Source organism: Orussus abietinus, unplaced genomic scaffold, assembly GCF_000612105.2.
Source record: "Orussus abietinus isolate OABI.00-Male unplaced genomic scaffold, Oabi_2.0 scaffold103, whole genome shotgun sequence".
Taxonomy (NCBI): Eukaryota; Metazoa; Arthropoda; class Insecta; order Hymenoptera; family Orussidae; genus Orussus; species Orussus abietinus.
The window spans coordinates 258,680-280,138 of NW_019394339.1; the positions used below are offsets into that span (position 1 = coordinate 258,680).

At 39.9% G+C, this 21,459-nt stretch overlaps 3 protein-coding genes across 4 annotated transcripts; all 3 read right to left on the reverse strand.

Moving 5' to 3' along the window:
* Nucleotides 1–118: 118 nt before the first annotated feature.
* Nucleotides 119–13,903, reverse strand: LOC105700075 (exportin-1). Of its 2 annotated transcripts, none has more exons than XM_012425653.2 (14): nucleotides 13,481–13,903; nucleotides 11,993–12,224; nucleotides 11,639–11,833; nucleotides 11,096–11,446; nucleotides 9,205–9,927; nucleotides 8,033–8,267; nucleotides 6,976–7,139; nucleotides 6,756–6,890; nucleotides 6,523–6,666; nucleotides 5,691–5,837; nucleotides 5,322–5,570; nucleotides 4,983–5,235; nucleotides 2,784–3,034; nucleotides 119–1,892 (listed from the first exon to the last, which is right to left on the reverse strand). In XM_012425653.2, the coding sequence occupies exons 2-14, from the start codon at nucleotides 12,185–12,187 to the stop codon at nucleotides 1,746–1,748; spliced, it is 3,189 nt and encodes a 1,062-aa protein (XP_012281076.1). In that variant the 5' UTR covers nucleotides 12,188–12,224; nucleotides 13,481–13,903; the 3' UTR covers nucleotides 119–1,745. The 2 variants fall into 2 exon arrangements, with proteins under 2 accessions (XP_012281076.1, XP_012281075.1); XM_012425652.2 differs by lacking the exon at nucleotides 13,481–13,903 and adding an exon at nucleotides 13,185–13,229 and having other exon boundaries at nucleotides 1,746–1,892.
* A 1,452-nt stretch (nucleotides 13,904–15,355) lies between these two features.
* LOC105700087 lies at nucleotides 15,356–17,806 on the reverse strand. The gene is made up of 7 exons (XM_012425672.1): nucleotides 17,290–17,806; nucleotides 16,900–17,022; nucleotides 16,536–16,598; nucleotides 16,415–16,477; nucleotides 16,182–16,223; nucleotides 16,046–16,120; nucleotides 15,356–15,875 (listed from the first exon to the last, which is right to left on the reverse strand). Exons 1-7 carry the CDS (start codon nucleotides 17,347–17,349, stop codon nucleotides 15,801–15,803), a joined length of 501 nt encoding a protein of 166 aa, XP_012281095.1. The 5' UTR covers nucleotides 17,350–17,806; the 3' UTR covers nucleotides 15,356–15,800.
* Nucleotides 17,807–18,584: 778 nt separating this feature from the next.
* LOC105700086 (syntaxin-5) lies at nucleotides 18,585–21,212 on the reverse strand. The gene is made up of 5 exons (XM_012425671.2): nucleotides 20,586–21,212; nucleotides 19,906–20,162; nucleotides 19,625–19,822; nucleotides 19,384–19,505; nucleotides 18,585–19,060 (listed from the first exon to the last, which is right to left on the reverse strand). The coding sequence occupies exons 1-5, from the start codon at nucleotides 20,965–20,967 to the stop codon at nucleotides 18,901–18,903; spliced, it is 1,119 nt and encodes a 372-aa protein (XP_012281094.1). The 5' UTR covers nucleotides 20,968–21,212; the 3' UTR covers nucleotides 18,585–18,900.
* Between the last annotated feature and the right edge of the window lie 247 nt (nucleotides 21,213–21,459).

Consider the following 21,459-nt stretch of genomic DNA (forward strand, 5'->3'; position numbering starts at 1 on the left):
GGCGTCAAAGAGGTCTGGTTTATGAAACTTTTCTCCAAACTCTACCGAATCGTTTCAAACCTTACAACGTGAACATGAAGGCTCTAAGGGAGATCCCGATACCCATGAAATTTCATTTTTTTAAATTTGTTTATAGATATTTTCAAAATTGTACTTAAAAAATGAAATTTCATGAGTGTCAGGATACCCTCCATATTTACATTGTAAGGTTTGAAGCGATTCAGTATGCCCAGTTCCTAGAAAAGCTTCATGAATGATTGACCCTCCAGATGCCACTATCACGTCCCCTTAAGGGGATATGAAAGGGTCATTCTACATACATGTATAAACGTGAAAATATTTATAAAACTTTTCTCCAAACTGGGTGTACCGCATAATCTGAAATTTTAACACATGGTTATGGAGGCCCTAAGGAAAATCCCAATGCTCGTGAAATTCCACTTTCCGAGCCAAAAATGTCTTCCTTTTGGTTCTTGTCCGAGATAAATACAATTTTTCTTTCATAAAAATGAAATTCCACGAGCACCGCGTTCTTCGTAATCTCGTGAGGAATTTTCAAATGATTCGGTACGCCCAATTAGGAGAAAAGTTGTAGAAATATTTGGAACTTTCGGTATGGCGGTATGATATACATGAGACTTTCATATCACGACTTATCACGCTCTAACATTTGCGTCCTTGCCTTTGTTCTAAATCGGTCTGCGTCCGCCGAGCGTGGCCGGCCCATTCTTGGAGTTGCGGCGGCGCCGCCGCGAGGAGTCCCCTCGCGCCATCTGGCCGAGAGTCTCGCAAACTAAGGCCCCGCAATCTCGACCGAGCCGCGTGGGGGTTCCCCTCGGCGACGGCGCCTCGGGCCGCGATTCTAAAGTACAAACTGGGAGAGGAGAATAGGCCCCGCGGTTAAGAATATTCACCCAGGGCGAATACGACAGTAGTCCGAGTCACAGGGAGATCGGCCAAGCCGTGTCCCTCTCTTCCACGCACTCACACACTTCTCTCTAGCGCTCGTCCCTTGCACACACGGGTGACCGGTAAGGCGAGGCCACGCAGACCCCGGAGTCCATGAAATAGCATCGCCGAGCAGGCATTCTCACGTATCCTCTTTCCCCTTTCGTTCTCTTTCCCACATCATATCCACAACGGAAATTCTCTCGGGCTCTCCCTCTCGCGCGCATCCTATAACAGACAAACAATCACCACGTCTCACCGTCTCATCTCCTCAACTAGGGCGTTATAAGTATTTTACATTCGTCAGCTTGTTTTTCTTTTTTTCCTTTTTTCCCCCGTTTTTTAATAAGTAGTTAATCAGTAGTAGTAGTAGTATGCATTCGCCGCGTCGCGACGATCAGGAATACGAGTCGAGAGAAGAGTCTCTCTTTCTCTGTTTCTCTCTTTCTCTCTCTCCCTTTCTCTCTCACTTTCTCTCTCTCTCTTTCTCTCTTTCTCTCTTTCTCTTTCTCTCGACGAGCGCGACGCGGTGGTCGTGCTCGCGGCTAGCTCCAGGTGGCGCTCGAGTCGACGGTGGCGGCGCTGGCAGTGGCGGCGAGAAGGGATCGCGGCGGCTTCCGGATAGTTTTCTTTAGGCGGAGGCGTCGTCTTTCTTTTTTTTCCTTTTTTACCGGCTTCGGGGTGACCGTACGAGGCGTATCGAGGGGCAAACGCGGAACAGAGGCTACCAGAGTTTTTCTCCTTTTTATTTAGACAAAAACGAAGGGACGGGTCGGCTCGGCGGGGCCGTCTGGGACTCAGTCCTGCATTTCCTCGGGCATCTCGTGAGGATTCAGGATGCCCGGCACCGCCATCTGCTGCCTCCTCTTGTCCTCCTGAGCCGCTCGCAAGGTGTTTTCCCGCTCCTCTAGGTACAGGTCCGAGTCGTCCTCTCCCGTGTACTCCTGGGGGGCACGAAGGAATCTCGTTAGTAATTGGCACACTTTAAGATGACATGAAATCCCCCCCAGTCAATTAGACACTTTTTTAAGGGTACTGGACCTTACTGTCCGAAACTTCACTTGTGAGCACCCAGGAATTATCCTGACACTTTCAAAGTTTGGATTTTTTAAACAAATTTCTTTACTTAGCCCAGACAGGACAAAAATGACGTCCAGCTCTCGTATTTCGATCGATATACAATTATTGAAGGCTCCGATATGAGCTACGAAAGTGTCAGAACAATGGTACGACAATTTAGAACACTCTAGTTATCGAGAAGCTCGCATTTTAACGGGATAAAGACCAAAACAGTGTCTTATGAGCTTCTAAAAATTTAGTTGACACTAAAATCACGGCGCAAGATGGCGCCCTAAATTCAATTAGGACATAAAAAACAATGAACTCGGGGGACATCTGGAGTGTTACTTCTATTTCTATATAGTTATTGTACGGAAACGACATATAGGGTATGCCATTTAGTACAATACCCAATATAATTCGACCCAGCTGTCAATATAAAAACGAACGTCGGCAACGTAGGTATTTAGAAGAATCCTTTTTACCGACGCCGATTAAATTTCTCGCCGTGTTTCACTTCGCCTTAAAATTCTGTATGCGTCTTTGGAATGCGATCTGACTTAGATGGTCTCGCCATATCGTGTTGTACAGCTATTTTATGTAATATGAGAAACAGAAAAAAAATTCAACCCCTGTTCCTTCGCTCTCAATGTAGCTGCTTCTACAAGTAGATCGGTTTGCGGGGTCCCTATAGCCGACGTCCATGATGGTGTTTATCGACACGATAATCTACACTCGCAGGGATAATCTACGTCTGGGAATACATCCACACTCACCCGGATCTGAACAAGGAAATCTCTGAGGTGCTCCTTGAACGCCGGAATATCTTGATCGAGGTTGAACAGGCCTTGAACTGTAATTTTGATCTGGTTGTCCGTTAAATGAGGAAATGCTGCTTTGAGCAAGCTGGCAACAAATTCCTGAACGTACAACATGTTGTCGGTCATGGGGCCTAGTGGTACCTTGATCCTTCCCAACTCGACCAGTGTAAACATATATGCCAAAATAGTTGCGTGCATTGTCAAACCTGCGCCAATGAAATGCAATTCATTAATTGAATGTAACTTACTTAAACGCACAAGGAATGAAGCATATCCGCAGATAACATGAACAATTCTCATTATTTTAAAACCTCCTCACTCGATCTTGGATCGACGCGTTAAGGGGGAATGGTACGTTTAAAAAAAGCCCGAGTTGACCGTGCTGCCACGTAACGGTGAGCAGGGGCAACACTAGTGACGTATTTTGATGTCAAGCAGCCTTATTCCAGGAACGTCGAGCGTAAGAGTAACAGGGTGCCAAATCGGGAATCGGCCAAAAATTTCATACTTAACGTAAAGAAATAAAGACATTTATAATGAAGCAATTCATTACAAAACAGATATCTATTGTACTACGCAAGAAAAGAACTCGATATTTATAAGTTGTGCGCAATTCCACGAAGCATGTACGTATTGCATTGAATGGAAAATTCTACAAAGGTCCCGATAAGGACGATCATGTAGCTAGCTGTTTCTGCCAGTCGTCCATTGCGCATCTTCTACAGCGCATAACGTCACGACGTACAACTAGCGCTCGTGGTGGAAATTCGCTTAAGTTTTGTGCAAGGGAAATGTCCTCGTTGACGGTTTCGCATATTCGCCCCCAAAAATGTAGAATTCTGCTATTTAATGGAGTTTCCCAGTAATATGGGGTAAAGTTGACGAGGGTACAACTTTCCATGCGTAGCGCTGTTTTTTATTATCATCAGTGGTTCCGTGTAAAAGTGCCATGAGCCTTGAACGAGGAACGACACAGGCCATGTTGGACCGCCATGACAGATTCGTAGGCTATCATTATGAATTTTTACTCATTATTTGTATTTTTTCTGACAAATAATTGAAAAATCTGGCTCCACAGGGAAAGTTATATTTTCAAAAGGCTATGATTTCATCCATTCGAGTTATTCAAAGTACATTATGTACAGACATTTTTGGGTGCGAAGTTTCCTCGCTTGTAGCTTTCGTAGGTGCGACACCACACACAGAGAAAATGATGTACCATTCCCCCTTAATTTCACTAATTTCATTAATCCGAAAACTGCAATAATTAGTTTTTCATTTGAAAGAGTCATTAAGGTGATATGAAAGAATCAGCCTAATATATCTAAGAAGTCAAACCGTTGGGGAAAGTATTCTTCTAATTGGGTGCACCGATTCGTTTCAAATTTTACCACGGGAATATGGAGGTCCTAAAGTAGGTCCTGAAACACATGAAATTTCACATTTCACCAAAAATTGATTTATTTATTATGGACTAGAAGCAACATGGCGTGGTCCGGGCACGTTTTCGACGTTTTACGCTTCATGGAGGGTTAGAATCTAAAATGAAGAGTTTCAGGACCTAGTTCGATCAATTTTGAATACCGTCGAACTGGAATATTACGGAGTCAAATGGGAAAATATGGAATATACTTTCACCAACGAGTGCAAGAGAATGCTTGCTTGTCCCGGGGCTAACGCGTGTTTTAGAGCAAAAATTTAGTTGCAGCTAACCGTCAGAGATGGCGACGTTGGTCCTAAACAGTCGTTAGAAAAATGAATTGACAGGATTTCGACAGTTTTACATCGATCTCTTTATCATTATATTACCGAAATGATATATGGAACACTTCATTTCTTATAATTTTCAACGTAGACTGTAAAGAACTTCAACATAAATATAAATGTCGGTAACGCGACGTCCCAGCTTATGATACCACTTGAGTATTCAAAACGACGTTACCACCAAAAAGGGTACAGATGAATTTTAATTTATCGGCCTGTATTAAATTTCTCAGCGCCTTTCATATCATCTTAAAAGCCTATACGTTTAACATATTCTGTACCAGTGTATACTTTGTACCGAAAGTATTAACTCGTCTTATGAACTTGCAGTTGACGAGCAGTTAATGCAGAAACTTATCGACAAAATAAGCGCCGATATTCCGGACTCACCAGCTGTATGAGATGTGTCAGTAACTACGCTAAATACATGCTGTAGAATGTCTGTGAAGTAGGTCTGGTAGAAGCTTTGAGCAGCCTGCTCCTCGTGCTCGATATTCTGCAGTAGCTGATGTAGGATTTGCAATCCCGTGTCGGCTACGTTCCTCATGGTGTGCTTGAAGGCCCATATTATGGAGTCTAGGACTAGTTTGAATTGTGCCGGTGGAATGAAAAGGAACGCAGGAAAACAGTGAACGTTCACAGCCTGTTGAGACGTAAAATCCAGTCATCACGGGACACGTAGAGAAAATGAACGAGATCTCTCCACTACGCGACGACCTATCGTTATACCTGCAGTAGTAGGAAGAAGTTTGTTCTGTGTTCCGGGAATTCTTCGAAGTCCTTGTTGATCATCTCGAGCGTGCACTCGAACACGGCATCAAATATTTTTGGTACTTCACTGGTTATGTGGTTCTGGAGTTTATTTACTATTGTGGCCATAGTACTGAGCACCTCTGGTTCTCTGGCGCAATGAACGTGCGTCTTCTGGTAGTCTAGCAGCACAGCATCCAATAAAGGCGGTATAAAATTCTCTAACACCTAGAAGGAATAACGAACACGTCAATCACTAATTATGGTTTGACCAATGACGAATTGCCAAGACATTTTTCTTTCACCAAGTTTAGGGACGCTATTCGCTCCAATCGCTAGTACACTCACCATTTGATGATCATTCGATCGGCTAACCCAATCGGAGATTAACTTGAGTGTTTCTTTCTTGACAACCCTCATGCTTTTAATCAATGGCTGTTTCATAACAACCTCACCATTCAATGCGATAGCCGCACTTATATTCTCGCTCATAACCTGTTAACGAATACATATAATATAGCAGATAGAGAACAATTTTACAGCGATGAGAAAAATACCTAAATCGACGTTAACCCTTTAACCACGGCTAAGTTGGACGTGAAGATTTACCGTCTGTATAAATAGCTTCACCGCGGTGGGCAATATCATGAAGTAGTATAAGGAGATCTAACGCCATGTATTAAAATCCTCCCCACTTTAGAGGTCCAAGATGTTCAGATTATTTCCGATCTAGGACCGAGAGCGCCTCCTCGATGAAATTTTGCAATTAAAAATTATCCGCCTAGCGTATTCGATAGTTTGTATAACGTTAAAACATCATATTGTGTACATCATACGTGGATTATCGTTTCACTTTGCGCACCTTAATTGCAAAATTAAAAGCATTTTAGGTCTTTTACGTTGATGAGAAATGTTTTGGATATGTAGGAGTGGAGTTTCCTGATTCTCCGCAAGTAGCGCTCGCATCGTTAGATCAGCGAAAATTTGAGATCATGGGGCCACTTTCTGCGAAACCGACCATTGGCGTTATGTCTCCTTACAATACTTCATGGGTAACATTTAATATGAATACGATATTCATTTCTCACTTTGCATGGGAATAAAGGGGGCCTCTATAGTGGCGCTTCGTAACTAAAGGGCTAAGTAAAATCGCAACGGTACGAAGTACATTCGCCATTACCTTGTATACATTTAACATATCTAAATATATCCTTCCTAACTGCACCACGTACGGATGGCCAATGGCTTTGCAAGCCCTAACGTTTGTCTTCAAGATGCTCGCGAGCTGCTTGACAGCTTCTTGGTCCTTCAATACGTCGACATTCTGCAAAGGACAGATTTTTTACGGTCGTAGAAAATGTTTATTTTAAGTTAACTCGAAATTGCTACTCCGCATAGACTCCGATTAATTACTTTGGCGGCTTGGCTGATGATATCGTCCCACACTTGGTTGGGCAGCAGCATGTACTTGTCTATAAGCTTTTCTTGAACCACGGTATCAACCTGAGCGTTTATCATGTAGCCCACAGCCTCGTAAAATGTATACACCTGATGGTTGATGGAAAAAGGAGACGCCATTATTCCCAGTCATTCTAATCGGAAACACCTTACCTACGGTAGGGAGATCTCTTACCTGTTGTGTTTGCAAATCACAAATAATACTACTGATATCCGATAGGATCTCCTCTATGAAGGGTACTGCCTCCCCCACCTGCACCATCACGAAATGCCGCCTACACTTGTGCGCTATCTTGATGAACGTATCGCAAGCCATGTCTTGAACACCCTCGTGTGTTTCTACAGGCACAAAGAGAGAAATTATATTAAAATAAGATATTCACGGTAACCCTGCAAACTATTATTCGAATTCACTTTAGATAACGCGATTCTTTACGTAATAATCGAAGCCTGCCGGCATTTTAGTTTCTCACCGTCATTGGAGATAATACGAGAAATTGCCTGAACCTCTGATAATTGAATACCCATATCGGAAGGATTATTTCTTATCTGGATCTAATCTAGTGAGAAAATTGCATTCACTTACAGGCATTTTGATTAAGGGAAATTATCTTTCTCGTTCTTATTGCTCGAGTGACAAAAGCAAGGTGACGATATAACTTGATATTTGTTTTTATAGACGTGTAGCTTTACTTATTGATAAAACTTTCCGTAGACAAGAAACGATTCACGGGCCACGGAAACGCATTAGTTATTTCAATAGTTTCATGCATTGACCTCAGACAATGATAAGATCTTATCTCAACAGTGAGCTTACGATGAACTTAAGAAATTTCTTTATTTCCTATGTATAATTAACGATGGATAAACTATTAATTCTTTTTGTCTTTCTGCTAATTACCCCAAATCCCTAATGAAATTCAACAATCATATCGATTGTGTTTATCACTATACTTAACCCTTAAACAGAAATTGAGTCGTTTTAGTCCATCACATTATATATTGTATACAAAAAATATGAGTCTCTCTAAAAAAAAAAAAAAAAACATTCATCTTTCTTTCTTCATTCCAACTATTATTAATCGCAACTACTCACGTGAGAATATGGTAAAGTGCCAGATTGCGCATGCAAAGTGCAAATCAATGGCACGATATTGGGTCAAAAGGACTGAATTTTTTCTTCAAGGATTAACAATTTCTTTCCCAAGGAGCGGTAAGCAAAACATCCTTACCATGCATGAACTCAAAGAGTTTGTTCACTACGGTTTTGAGGAACTTCCAGTGCGCCCTCAGAAAGCGTGGATACTGTCCAACGACGTACATGATGTTGCTGGCAATAATGGCCTTATTGTCTTTACCCTTCTTCTGTTCGCACAGGCCAAGGAGATCCTTGATTACAGTCACCAGGAATCGCTTCTCATCCTCCTCGTGCATAGCGCCAGAAATGCTGCCGATTGCCCAGCATAACTAGGAAAAACCACGGAACAACCAATTTGCATACACTGGATGATCAACTATCAACTACGGAGCGAACAAACGGCACCAAAAGGAACCAACTATCAGATATGAGGCACTAGGGTCGCTCTTATTTATTCTTAGTAAACATTTTCTTGCCATTTTTTTTTCGCCATCCCTCCTAGTTTGGTTCCATTGTGTGTAGAAATAGTTTGTGTAAAATTTGGGCTTAATTGAACAAAGGGGAAGGGTGCCCCTGGGCCCTTGGAAGTTGAGAAAGCCATAACAAAAAAAAAGTCAATTTTATTTATCTTGCAAAATATTAATTATATGCAAAAAAGTTTTATACAAAAGTTGTAGATCTATTTAAAATGCGCATGTTATTATGTACGACTTTTTGTCGTATGACTGTTTCTGAGAGAAATGCGAAACTATACTGTACTAAAAAAAGGAACAAAATACTAAATTAAACTATTACTATACTAAGTTACTATGGAACGCTCTTGCCTCCACAAACCACGTAGTACTTGGACTAGAACCCTCAGAAATAGAGGACACAGACTAAAAGTACTACGTGCTTTATGGGAACCCCTTAAATAAGCCTCTACTAGACAACTTGTAGTATTCGTGATCCGCTTTTTTGCATTTTTTTTTTAAACAATAAGTCATACGAGGAAAGGCGTCCATAATAATATGCGTATTATTAATAGATCTACAACTTTTGTATAAAGATTTTTTGCATAAAATTAATATTTTGCAAGAAAAACAAATAAAATTGATTACAAGAGCTCAGGGGCATTCTTTCCCTAGGTCCGATTAAGCTCAAATTTCACAGAAATTATTTCCACGTAAAATAGAACCAAGCTAGGGGTGAATAGCGCGAAGTAAATGCAAACATTGAAAGTAAGAACCACCCTGAGGCACATTCCGATCCAGGGGGGATAATTACCGTGTTGAGATTCTTCCAGGACCACTCGCTGCCGTTAACCTGATTCTGAAGCTTCTCCGTCATGACCCTCTCGGTGTCGACGTAATCGAGATGCGTGAGGTAAACCAGGGTCTCCCTCATGTTCTTATAAAGATTGATCGAGTCGGTGTCCTTCATGAACTCCCTGACGACCTCGCCGTTCTCGTTCTCGACGACGAGAACCTCTTCGGGCTTGGCCATCCGGCTGATCATGATGTACCGGACCTTGGTCAGGACCGGACAGTAGAAGAGTCGCCTCGGGGGGATGGCCATGTTGCTCTTGGCCATGAAGAGAGGCAACGGCGACATGCAGGGGCTCTCCTTGTAGAGGTCGGCCGCTAGGCCGTTCCAGTACTCCAGGCAGATCTTGAATATCTCGACCTCCTCGACCTCGGATATCAGCACGAGGTAGTGCAGCGCCTTCAGCAGGGTGTCGTTCAACGGCTTCTTCTCGACTAACTGGCCGTGCTCCTTCAGGTAGGTGCAGAGGAACATGGCCAGGTTCTGGATGAAGTTCTGCTCCTGGTCCTGGCCCATCGCGTAGGCGTTACGTATATTCGTGTCCAGCGGCAGCATCTGCTCCAACTGCTGCATCGTGTTCACGAAGAGGACGACGAACATGTCGTCGTAACTCGTCACGGTCACGGCGGCGATCTCGGTCAGGCATTTCAGGGTGACGTTCCGGAATATCGGCACGTTCAAAAACTGCAAAAGGTTTTTATTTCTTTTAAGGGGATATGGAAGTGGCGTCTAAAAGGTTTCGTTTATGAAATTTTTCTCCAAATTGGGGTCACCGAATTAAGGTAAGTGTACCAATGGCCGAACACTTAGATCAAGATTAAGCACATAAGGACCGATGTGAGGTACGGATGACTTGAATCGATGTAAAAAACAGAATTTCTAGTTTCCAAAATACATGCTATATATATGTATATATTGAGTAATTTATTATTTATGCTGCGGAGACATGGAAAAGTCGAATGTACCAGTGTTCGAACAAGCATTATTCATGGAATGCTTAATAAAAGGAAATATCTAAGGTGGTGTTCGGCAGCTGGGACGTGTTCGACCACTGGTATACCTACCTTATTTCAAACTTCACAACGTGAATATGCAGACTATAAGGAAGGTCCTGAAATTCATGAAATTTCAATTTTTTAACAATTTATTTATATGTATTTTTAAAATTTTGTACAAAAAGTGAAATTTCACGAGTGCCAGGACCTTCTTTATAGACTCCATATTAATGTTGTAAAATTTGAAACGATTCGGTACATCCAGTTCGGAGAATACTTTCCCCAACGATTGGATCTCTCAGATGTATTTACATTGATCCTTTCACATCACCTTAAGGCAATTAGATATTTAATTAAAGCGTACCGTTCTGTGATCAGTTTGATTTTGTTTGAATGACTATTTATAAAGTAGAGTGACTGCTCTTGAAGTTAAATAACAATATATTGTACATAAGTAACAGCAGATTACTGTAGTATGTAATAATCAAACAATCCATGTCTTTACCGACTTTTAATATTAGACCATTGCTTCATTTCTTTTCAGGAATAATAAGAAATTTAAGGTGAGATTCATAGCATGTCTGCATTATAATTCCAAACATTCTGAATTCAATGAATCTGTAAATCTTATTTTTATACTTTAGTAATTAAGCGATGACAAAGGGAAAATTTGAATTTTTATAAATGCGGATTCTCTGAAGAGTTATGAAAAACTTGAAGTATCGACAAATTTGTAGTATCTTTTTTGTTATATACATTTGAGATTAAAAGGTATTGAATGCAAAAAAAAACTCGTTGATACTGCAGATTCTATTGAGAGTATCGTATGATCTTTAAACTTAGCCTAACGAGCCTACCTTAAATATCAGGGTTGTGATCAGCTTCGTCTCAAATATGTACCCAAGTGGAATCCAATTTAAAAATCTCAAAAGGGTCTCCAACGTTACCGCAACCAATGGCACATTCTGTGAATTGTCCATTACAAATTGGCAAAGTTGGAAAATCTGTGAGAACTCGCTGCACATTGTGTCCTTCAAATGCTTCGCTTTGGTCTGAGTCATCTGCCCACTCGAAAAGTCAAACACTTCTTCCGACAATAATTTCAAAATTGTCATGTTATTCTGACACAAACTCTCGTTCGTTTTACTTGCGCCAACAATGTCGCCGATGAAGGATTCCCAGTTTTTGGGCCATTCCCGTTTCAAAACCTACTCGAACAAATATAATTGCATTAAAATACAGGATAACAATACTGAACTTAAATTGGTCTTAATAAAGATGTTTATAAATCCGTAAACTCATTAAATATTTCTTTCAATTGCATTTAAAACACCTTACGTTACAGAAGCTTTCGATATTAATTCCTTTAACATACCATTATGTATTTGATCACGACTTACCTGTACCAATATCATATTCAATTTATTCAAATATACTTTAGAAGCTTCCATGGTTTCAGGATCGCTACTGGTTTTGATAATAAGTCCTACTATGTACTTTTTTATACCCTCGCACTGATTTCTTGGCAACACTTTCCATCGGGTCTTTATCACTTGTTCCAAAATTTGTAAGGCATAGTACTTTGTTTGTTGGTTCTGAGAGACAAATAAAGGCGATGCGTAACAGAGAAGAAGACTAGGTAAGCTCATACTATTTTGATACCGTTAATACATAATCTACGAGATAAAAAAAGCCTATGCAGGCATTCTCATATAGCACAGATTCTTGATACTTAACGTCTAGTTTACAATTACCTGTGAATATTCAAGAATTGTATCAACACGAGTCCAAGCATCTGGATGCTCCTTTAGGGCGGTCAATACTCCTTGAGCGGCTCGTTGGTCGTCACCTATCCCGGTATACATACATCCTACTACATTGTCGAGGAGCGTTATATCCAACTTTTGGTTGAAGTCTAATAACTTTGACGCCTGCTCGGATAACGCCATTGCGTCCGATTAATTCTTTCGTTCTTCCACTTTTGATCTAAGTAACAGAATATGAGATTTCTTTTATTAATTGCTTAGGATATCATCGGATAATAACATTACATATAGGTATTTGTAGGGCCATAAGTTATATATAATCAAAATATAATTATAATTAAAACAACTCAGTTTAATCAATGAATTATTCACAAGTGAAATTGCTCTTTTAATTATGTAAATGAAATTCTGACCGACCATCAAGAGTACATTAAAAGTTAACTGTACGTTATTTGCTTAGAAGTACTCATTAATTCTTAAAAAAATAACATAATCTGTACCAAAAAAGAATATAAAATTAAAATAATTTTTAGCAGAACGTGTTACGGTACAATGAATAAACAGTTATGGATTTTCGATCCCACAAATGATAATTTATGTGATTCCATAATTTTAGTTGCGACCACGAACAATACCAAAGCGATCACGTAATACATTTATTCAAACAATGTACAAGCTGAATAAAAACAACCAAAGCACATATCAAGACGGCACACATTTCAGCCCATTTTTACATAACAAAGATAAATCATTAACCTTTAGACGTTAATAATCCAAAATGGTTGTTTTTACTTCCCATGTGATCATAAACTGAGCACGGTCATGATAAAAGAAGCATCTGAATTATCGCAAGAAAAAAGAGAGCCACATACCAAGGACTGTTCCAAAACGCTACGAAATAAATAAACCACGACGAACTCTACATCCCTTAATTATTCAAGCGCAGCCCTCTCTCATCCTAGATATACATACATAGAAATAAAGTCCAACTATCGCTACGCTACTCCAACCGTTCCGCTGTCCTACATATTCCGAATGGCCCCGAAGAGGTGCAGGACAAACACGAAGCTACAAGATGGTAAAACTCCCATTCCGAAAGAAAAATCGTTTGTCAAAGGCAATCCACGATAAACGTTCGCGAAGGAAAGTCTCGACGGTTTGTGCGCGTTGGACACCTAACCTAGATCTGACGTTCTCGAGTGCAGGTTATGTTTGCCGTTGGGTCGGGGCCCGGAGCGCCCGGGCCTTGGCCGAAGCCGGCGAGCGGGCGAAGCGACCGAAATCGCAAGAACCGAAGCAACAGGCTCGGTTTGTGGTTAGGGTCGCGGGGTTAGGCGGCGGGGAGCGGGCCCCGGATCCCGCGGCGCCGTCGGCGACGTCCGCGACGTCGGCGACGTCGACGAGGAACCGCGCGTCGGCCGATCGGGTCGCGCGCGAGCCTGCGCCGAGTAGGCGCGAGCTGGACCGACGACGTACCGTATCCTGATTACCGCGGCCCCAGGTCCTTCCTGCTGGTAAACAAAGCCTCGGGATTCGGCTGGGCGCTCGGGAGACACGGTACTTTCATAGAAATCGCCCAGGCGAACGAGAGGTGAAACGCAACACCGATACAGTCCGACGCCGAGGGTTCCCGCGCACGAGCGGCCGTTCGGTTCCTCCCGTTCCTCCAGTCTCTTCCGACAGGTTCCGCGCTGTTCCGCGCCGAGACGAGGTTTCGTCCACTGGCCAGGCCGATCCGCCGGATCCACCGAATCTCTCCACTGGGCCTCTCTTTCCCTCGCCGTTTCTCTTTCTTTCGCCTGCCTTTGCCTTCCGCACTTCGCGCCCTCTCTCTCCCTCCCGCCTTAAGGACACTTATTCGCCTCTCTCGCTCTCCTGCCTCGCTGCCTCTGTCTTCCTTCGCAACATCTCCCGCGCCGCGTCTTCGCTCGAAACCGCGGACCATGCCGACTGCTAGACCTGCCCACCTGGCTTATGCCTCATTTCCATGCACGCGGAGCGCGGAACCTGGAATGGCCTTGAGGCGGATTAACCAATCGGATTAATGCCTTAATCCTAAAGGCGAATTTACACGGTGCCAGGAACTCGTACGAGTCACTAGTTTTGTTCGCGTTGTCTGTTCTTTTTATCCTAGAGTGTAATGAGTATACATACTTATGGTACTTATAGTACACACCCGAAGTCGATCGCGCGACCCTGCCCGTGAACAATTTCCCAACTCATCTCTGGGCGTTTATTACGTATTTTTGACGAGAGCGCTCACTACTTGCACTTTCATCTCACGTGGGTTTATTCGCTGAATTACGTAACGCTATATGAAAGAACGAGATCACTAGCACTTCCGGTCTAGTAATATTTCAAATAAAGGTACATACCATAATTAGAAGTTCAACAATATAATTTTCTTATCATGTCATGTAAGCATGAATTATTTAACAGTTTTCAATGTTTAATAATGTAATATAGCCTCGCAATAACAAAAACTAACCTGTACATCCTAGTAAATTCTCTTTCTTCTAACGAAAATGGATCTGAGGCATCACGTAATTCCTTTCTTCTTCTAACAAGGTTATTATTACGTCCCCGAATACGATTGTTGCCAAAAATCAAAACACCCGCGAGGATTTCCATTTCGAATTTCAGTATCACAATCCATAAAAGATGACATTCACGGCGCTAATTTTCTATCTTTTCTTGTATGCTTCACCATTTCGCTTAAAAAATTGTGACGAGCCAGTTCATATGAATGTCTCTCATTTTCACCACCAAAAACGTTCCGTAATACCGTGAGCTCCTCATTTTTCACATTTTCGCTCAATTTGCTTTACGTAATAGGCCCTCTAATTCCGGGTATACGAAATCGTTAGTTCTTTGTCCACGATGGCGCTGATATCCTGGCAGCCCGTGTGAAGTTGGCAACTAGCAGTCCATACTTTTATAGTCAATGGACAAAACGGGTGGCATTGACCGAAACTGATGAAATTTGAAAACAAAACTGACTGATTCATAACGGAATACGATCAATCGGCGTTCCAGTATATTCTTGTTACAACGATGATAAATATTATTTGTTTGCCTATGTGGAAGGCATAGATGAAGGGAAATTTCGCAGTACCGTATTTTCAAACGTGATTTCAGTTATTCGATCCATTTTCATTGGGTATTTTCATTAGAACCGGCAGAATGCTCGTAAAATGAAACTCAACCCCGTGAATACGCATGTCAACGGGTTTGACTCGTCATCCTTTGTCATATATAGAATCAGCCGACTAAACAGTTTATTTAGGTAATACATACAAAAATTGAGTCAGCCCCATATGAAAAATTTCAATGTAAATCTAAGTCGATATATTGCGATGAAGAAAATATTTTATTCGTCATGATTCTGCTTTTTTGTTTATGAATAGATAATTGTATGAAATTAACTCAGAATTATGGCCAGAGGTAATTAAGACGCATGTACGAATGTACATATATAAGTTCGAATTATATATTTTGAATTTATCACAATGTTGAGTAGCATATGTCGAAGAGAATTAATTTAACGTCTGCTATCGTAGCGCTAATGAATGTGAACATTTGAATTACAAGTTTAAATAAGTCTAATATATTTAAAACTTTATAGTACAGGATATATTACTTTAATACGCTAATCACATTAATTTATACAATGTTTTTCCACAAGATGTGAACAGATGCGAGACAGCTACCTGCATTACATGAGTTGTACATAACGTTTTAATTGAACTTTATTACCATGTACTCTTGTGTTTATATCTTCGTGGTCATTTAAGCATCACTTTGATGAAATAGAATTCATATTACGACAGAATACTTTCGGCGATCTGGACTTTCTCCATTGAGACTGTGTCTAAAATATTGTATTAACGATTAAGGAAGGTCGATAAAAAGATATTAAACATAGAATTATGCTGACGTACGTCGCTATTATTTTTATTCTTTAATTCTTGATTCATAAACACCATGAGCTGAGTTATGGTGATTATATTTTTATCAGTTACTCATTGTGAATCAACTCACCTCCGGTTTCAGCAATTCGTTGATACAGTGAATTCGACTGTTCATTATATCGATCTCCAGTTTCTCCTTGCACAACTGTTAGAAGTAAACGTAAAATGTAAAAAAAAACATGCCGCAACTTACTACATACACTTACCATTCTTTTGATTTTTTTTTGAAACACCCCCGTTAGCTTCAACTGAAAATAAATTATCATATATCATGGAATATTCTACAGCATTTACATCGCATCGATATTACCAAATACAGATTTATGTAAATTTGAAAATACAGTAAATTGAGTAATAGATTTTTATTGTATACGTATCCTCTTCAACAAATTTTTAAGTCACATTGCAAAAATAATCGTTGAATTTGATGAATACTTACGTGCTCCTGGATACATTTAAACGCTGGTCTAATGTTTGAAATGCTTTCCTTTCTTGGCAATTTCTACGAGACATAAGAAAACGGTCAGGTTCGTTTTCGAAGTTGTTCTTAATTATTTTACCTTCGTTGTTTCATCTTGCAAATAGTAATAAGCTTTCTTGTTCATATTAACTGCAGTTGAGCTCTAAAAATTTATGAAGAGATATGACAAATTGTATGGAAATGTTACTAGAAAAAAGTACATACATGTCGATAACATGCAGTTCAAAAGGAATGAAATTTCTTTTAGTTAATGGTAATGCCTATCTACTCTTTGTATCATTACGCTTCCAAATGATCTAAACTGCAAAAACAATTTTTTCAAACACTCGTGAAATTCTATAATGTTATGTCATTTATAAAAAAATGTTATTTAACTGCTTTCTTTAATTGTGGCATGTCTATACATTAGAAACTAATCTAAGGAAAGTGTGACATATACTTACAAATATAGCACACGCTACTACGATTAACGTAGCAACACACGTTACAAATGTTATCATTCCGCAGTAAGGACTAAACCGTAGGATTAGTCTAAGATCATTGTCGGTGATTAGAAGTCGATATATCTGTATAAAAAAGGAAAAATTCATATAACAAAAATAACATTTACTTCTTCATTTCTTACATAATTTTGATTTCATCAGTTTTGATAAACATCGCAGAATTATCTGTCTACACTTTTAAGAATATGTTGCGAAGTATAATCAAAATTACTAAATCAAACTAAACATAAGAAACGGATATTTAAAAATTTTTTTAAATAGTTCCATTTCCATCGAACCTTCAATAAGGTTATTTATAACACTTTAATATAGTAATATTTTTGTTCTTACCAGTCCTTTAAGATCATATCCAGAAGATCGGTAATACCTATGGAGTTTTGTACTGTCCATATTTTCCGTTTTCGATTAGTTACATACACGCGGTGAGAGTAATTTAAACAATTTTTAAATATGCGGAGCGAAAGACGGTCAAAACGAAATGCTTGGCTTGAAGTCTGATCCGGTTGGCGATTTAAAAATTTTACGCATGCGAGCGAAGGTAGTCAGAAATTTCACGTAATAAAAATCTGTGAGATTAAAAACTCGGTCGAGTTTTGCGGCCGAACATTTGAAACAAGATATTAGAGTAATATCTAGGAGACTATTTGAAATGAGTTCCTCTGAACGATAACAATAACCTTGTCATTACGAAACATGAAAGTAAAGTATTTATTAAGCACGTCATGTAGCTCTTTTGTGACATAATTACCGTTTAAATTGTTATAACATAAGTTATTTAAGGTGATATGAAAGAATCAGCCTACGTATATCTGAGAAGTCAAATCGTTGAGGAAAGTATCCTCCGAATTGGATGTACAGATTAGTATGAAATTTTACCACGTGAATATGGAGGCCCTAAAGTAGGTCCTGAAACTCATGAAATTACATTTTTCATATAAAATTTGTTTATTTGTCATGAACTAGAACCAACGTGCACGTTTTCGATGTTTTAGGCTTCTTGGAGACTTAGAATCGAAAATGAAGAATTTCAGGATCTAACCCGAACAAATTAGAATATTGTAGAAATGGAATATTACGGAGTCAGATGGGAAAATATGGAAAATACTTTCACCAACGATTGCAAGAGAATGCTGGTTGGTCCTGCGGCTGAGACGTGTTTTTAGAGCAAAAATTTAGTTGCAGTTAAACGTCACAGATGGTAACGTTGGTTCGTCAAAATATAAACAGTCATGAATTCATAGGATTTCAATAGTTTCACATCGATGTCTTTGTCATCACTTTACCAAAATGACACGTGGAACGCTTCATTTAGTATAATTCTCAACTTAGACTGTAAAATACTTCAACATAAATATAAATGTCGGTAACGTGACGCGCCAGCTTATGTTACCACGAATATTCAGAATGACGTTACCACCAAAAAGGGTATAGATGAATTTTATTTTATCGACGTTGATTAAATTTCTCAGCGCCTTTCATATCATCTTAATCCTTGATAAAAAATAAAAGAAAATGTAACTTATTATTTCTAAATTAACGGAGCTGGAACACCGTTTGCATTTACCCTGTCGAATAAAACGTACACACATATCTACATACTGGACAGAAATAACTGTAAATAATAATTATCTTGAAAAGTACACATTTATTATCCGAGCTGATTCGACGCATTTAATTTAATGTTAAGATATACAGTACAATGTACAAGTGACACTTTTAACTTGCAAAATCATTGGAAATGTTCATCTGGTTGTAGACATTGTATCGAGCACATTGTGGTATATGTTTGTTAAGGATCTGACCTTTCCCCAGTTTGAAATCGGTTTAAGAAAAATGAAAATGCCTTGAATTCAACGACCGTTGATAGTTACCCGTCTTTTACAAACTATTGCTCTATACAAAATTATACAATAATAATTATTGCTACGCGTGGTGTTTATCCTATGCCAAAAATACTACAAAGAATATGAAGAAAAATATGAGAACTGCGAATATTTTAATCATCAACCACCGATTATTTGTCACAGACTGAAAGTATTTCAAAATTTCCGAATGCGCTGCTTCCACGTTCATTTCGGTATGCTCGATATTGCTATCTATCCTGGAACATTAAGGAAACGTATGTTATAATATTTCCCATTTGCCATGGTACTTGGTAATCAACAATTGAGAAATTATTTTACAAAAAACTAGTTTTTTGTAAAATTTCTTATCTTAGCCCAGACCAGAACCAAAATGGTGTCGAGCTCTCATATTTCGATCAATATACAGTTATTAAAGGCACTGATATGAGAATCCAAAGGGTCAGGACAATTTTACGACAATTTAGAACACTCTGGTAGTCGATAAACTCGCATTTTAACGGGATAAAAAATTAATTAAAATTAATTACTACTGTAGACGGAAATGTAAATTTACCCATACCTTTCAACCATCTCTTCCTGTTCTTTAACCATATGTGCTAGTTGCTGAAAGATACCGCCCAGCTCAACTATGGTCGATTCAATATTTTGCATGGTTTCTGCCCTTGATCTTACATAGGCATCCTGTAGATATCAATTTAACAATTATTTTTTTTATTAAACTAAATAAATTTCACCGTAAAACTATTTATAAGATGTAAGTAGCATTTGTCTTTTTAAGAAGCAATGGTTAAAACACTAACCGTATCGTCATACATAGGCCTATGCATTGTAAGTTGCTGACCCGAAGCTGTTTCGAGATCTATACTAACAGAAGGCGATGCATCTTGTTCTTGTAAAAGTAGCATGTTTTGAGTACGAGAGACTACTGTCGATGGTACCAATGCAGTTACAGATCCTTGTGTAAATTGGTCTCGTCGATTCTGTTCTTCTCGCATGTTCTGTAATTAGACAATAAATCAATTTGATATGATCTCGTTGACAATAGCACCTTAATCCATATCTTAGGATTATGCTTATTTACCTCGGATCGTACTTCCAAGACGTTCTTAAAATGATTCGACATGTTTGCCAGTTTCGATTGTAACGTCACGACTACCGAAGAAGAATGAGAGGCAATGTGTCGTATCTGCGAGGAACTCGAACCATCTCGCTGGTTTTTACTCATTTCCTGCAGTTTTGCTATTTGTTGATTTAAACTACTTAAATCTGTCTTTATAATATTGGTCAGTTCATCTATTTCCACTTGTCTGTCATTAAATATCGATTTTTTCTTTGCCACTGAAACAGGAGAAAAACATTTCAGGTTACAAGAAATTAAAAATTCCCTAATTCTGACGATTATAGTTAAAAAGAATGCAAGTTATATTAATCCTGTTAATGTTAATCTATTCTTTAGATGTCGCAAAATTTAATTAAAAATCAGATGTACTAATTCCTCGAGATTAAAATACCTTGAATTTTACAACTTTACATGCATACGTCTGTTGCACATTTCATGGTAATGAAACGTCAACCACAAGGATATATGCAGGATAGGTATCTTTTAAAACTAAGTAATTAACGTCATTTCAAGACCACGCAAGATTCGCAGCGACTCGAAACCTGACGATACATGGAACGCGATGCTTAAACTTACAACTCGGTAGCCGTTGCATATCCAGCAACAGTAGCCTAACTTAACTACGAAGTTGCCATCCTTACATAATGCGAGTTTCTCCAGCTTGGTGTACGTGCTGGCAATGTTCTTGCCGATGTTCTTAGCGATCATCATGAAGTTGGAGTAACTCTGAAACCGTCGAGCCTGACGAGTGTCGGAGAGGTTCTTTGGGTTGCTGGATATCCTGCCCCGCATAACGCGGATGGCATTGACGAATTCGTTGGTCCGATCCCTGGACGTCATGGTCGCTGCCGGAGGGGAATTCGTCCCAAACGAAACGTCTTCTTGGTAGGGTTCCTGGTGGTCCTCTAGCCCCAATTCGTGATCATCGTAACCTAACTTGTAGCCGTCACAGCCGCTAATCAGGTTCAGGATCAGGGGATCGTTGTACGATTCCGAGCAACCGCGTCGTCTGCGCGCAGGCATCGCATACTCGAAAATGTACCCGACGACTCCCCTTACCCTGGAGTCGGTCCTGAAACGGGAAAGTCGCCTTCGGAATCACGATTGAAGACCTGAGAATCCGACCGAACACGCGTCGTTCCTCGTCGACGCGTGCAAATCCGCTTGACGTTTCTTCTTTACGTTAATTGACGCGAACGTTCACCACCAGGTCAGGTGCCAGCGCCAGCGCCAGCTATGACTCGCCTCCACCTTCGTTTATCCAGGTTAGCCGGAGGAGAGCGACGTGGACCAATCAGGAGCGCCAACCTAACCTTCGGGGAAATCCCTACGCCCTATAATTGGAAGGCCGGAATCCCACTAACTTTTACTACGTGTCCATCCTACTCGAAATCCGGGATTTATCGGGTCCGAATCCAATAAATCGCATCTCTATCGTCCTCCTAAATCCGGGATTTATTGGGTCTGGACCTAGTAACGAGTTTATACTCAGCTTTAAACTTGGAGTTAAAACGT

Excerpts from the sequence above, each read along its gene's own strand:
- LOC105700075 (XM_012425653.2), bottom strand. The coding sequence starts at position 12,187 with ATGGCGTTATCCGAGCAGGCGTCAAAGTTATTAGACTTCAACCAAAAG. Across the intron at positions 11,447-11,638 it reads TGAATATGATATTGGTACAG|GTTTTGAAACGGGAATGGCC; the intron begins GTAAGTCGTGAT and ends TTGTTCGAGTAG. Across the intron at positions 9,928-11,095 it reads TCACAACCCTGATATTTAAG|TTTTTGAACGTGCCGATATT; the intron begins GTAGGCTCGTTA and ends AACCTTTTGCAG.
- LOC105700087 (XM_012425672.1), bottom strand. The coding sequence starts at position 17,349 with ATGGACAGTACAAAACTCCATAGGTATTACCGATCTTCTGGATATGAT. Across the intron at positions 17,023-17,289 it reads GATATGATCTTAAAGGACTG|ATATATCGACTTCTAATCAC; the intron begins GTAAGAACAAAA and ends TTTTTTATACAG. Across the intron at positions 16,599-16,899 it reads TAGTAGCGTGTGCTATATTT|AGCTCAACTGCAGTTAATAT; the intron begins GTAAGTATATGT and ends ATAAATTTTTAG.
- LOC105700086 (XM_012425671.2), bottom strand. The coding sequence starts at position 20,967 with ATGCCTGCGCGCAGACGACGCGGTTGCTCGGAATCGTACAACGATCCC. Across the intron at positions 19,506-19,624 it reads GGCCTATGTATGACGATACG|GATGCCTATGTAAGATCAAG; the intron begins GTTAGTGTTTTA and ends TGATATCTACAG. Across the intron at positions 19,061-19,383 it reads CAGGAAGAGATGGTTGAAAG|GATAGATAGCAATATCGAGC; the intron begins GTATGGGTAAAT and ends TTAATGTTCCAG.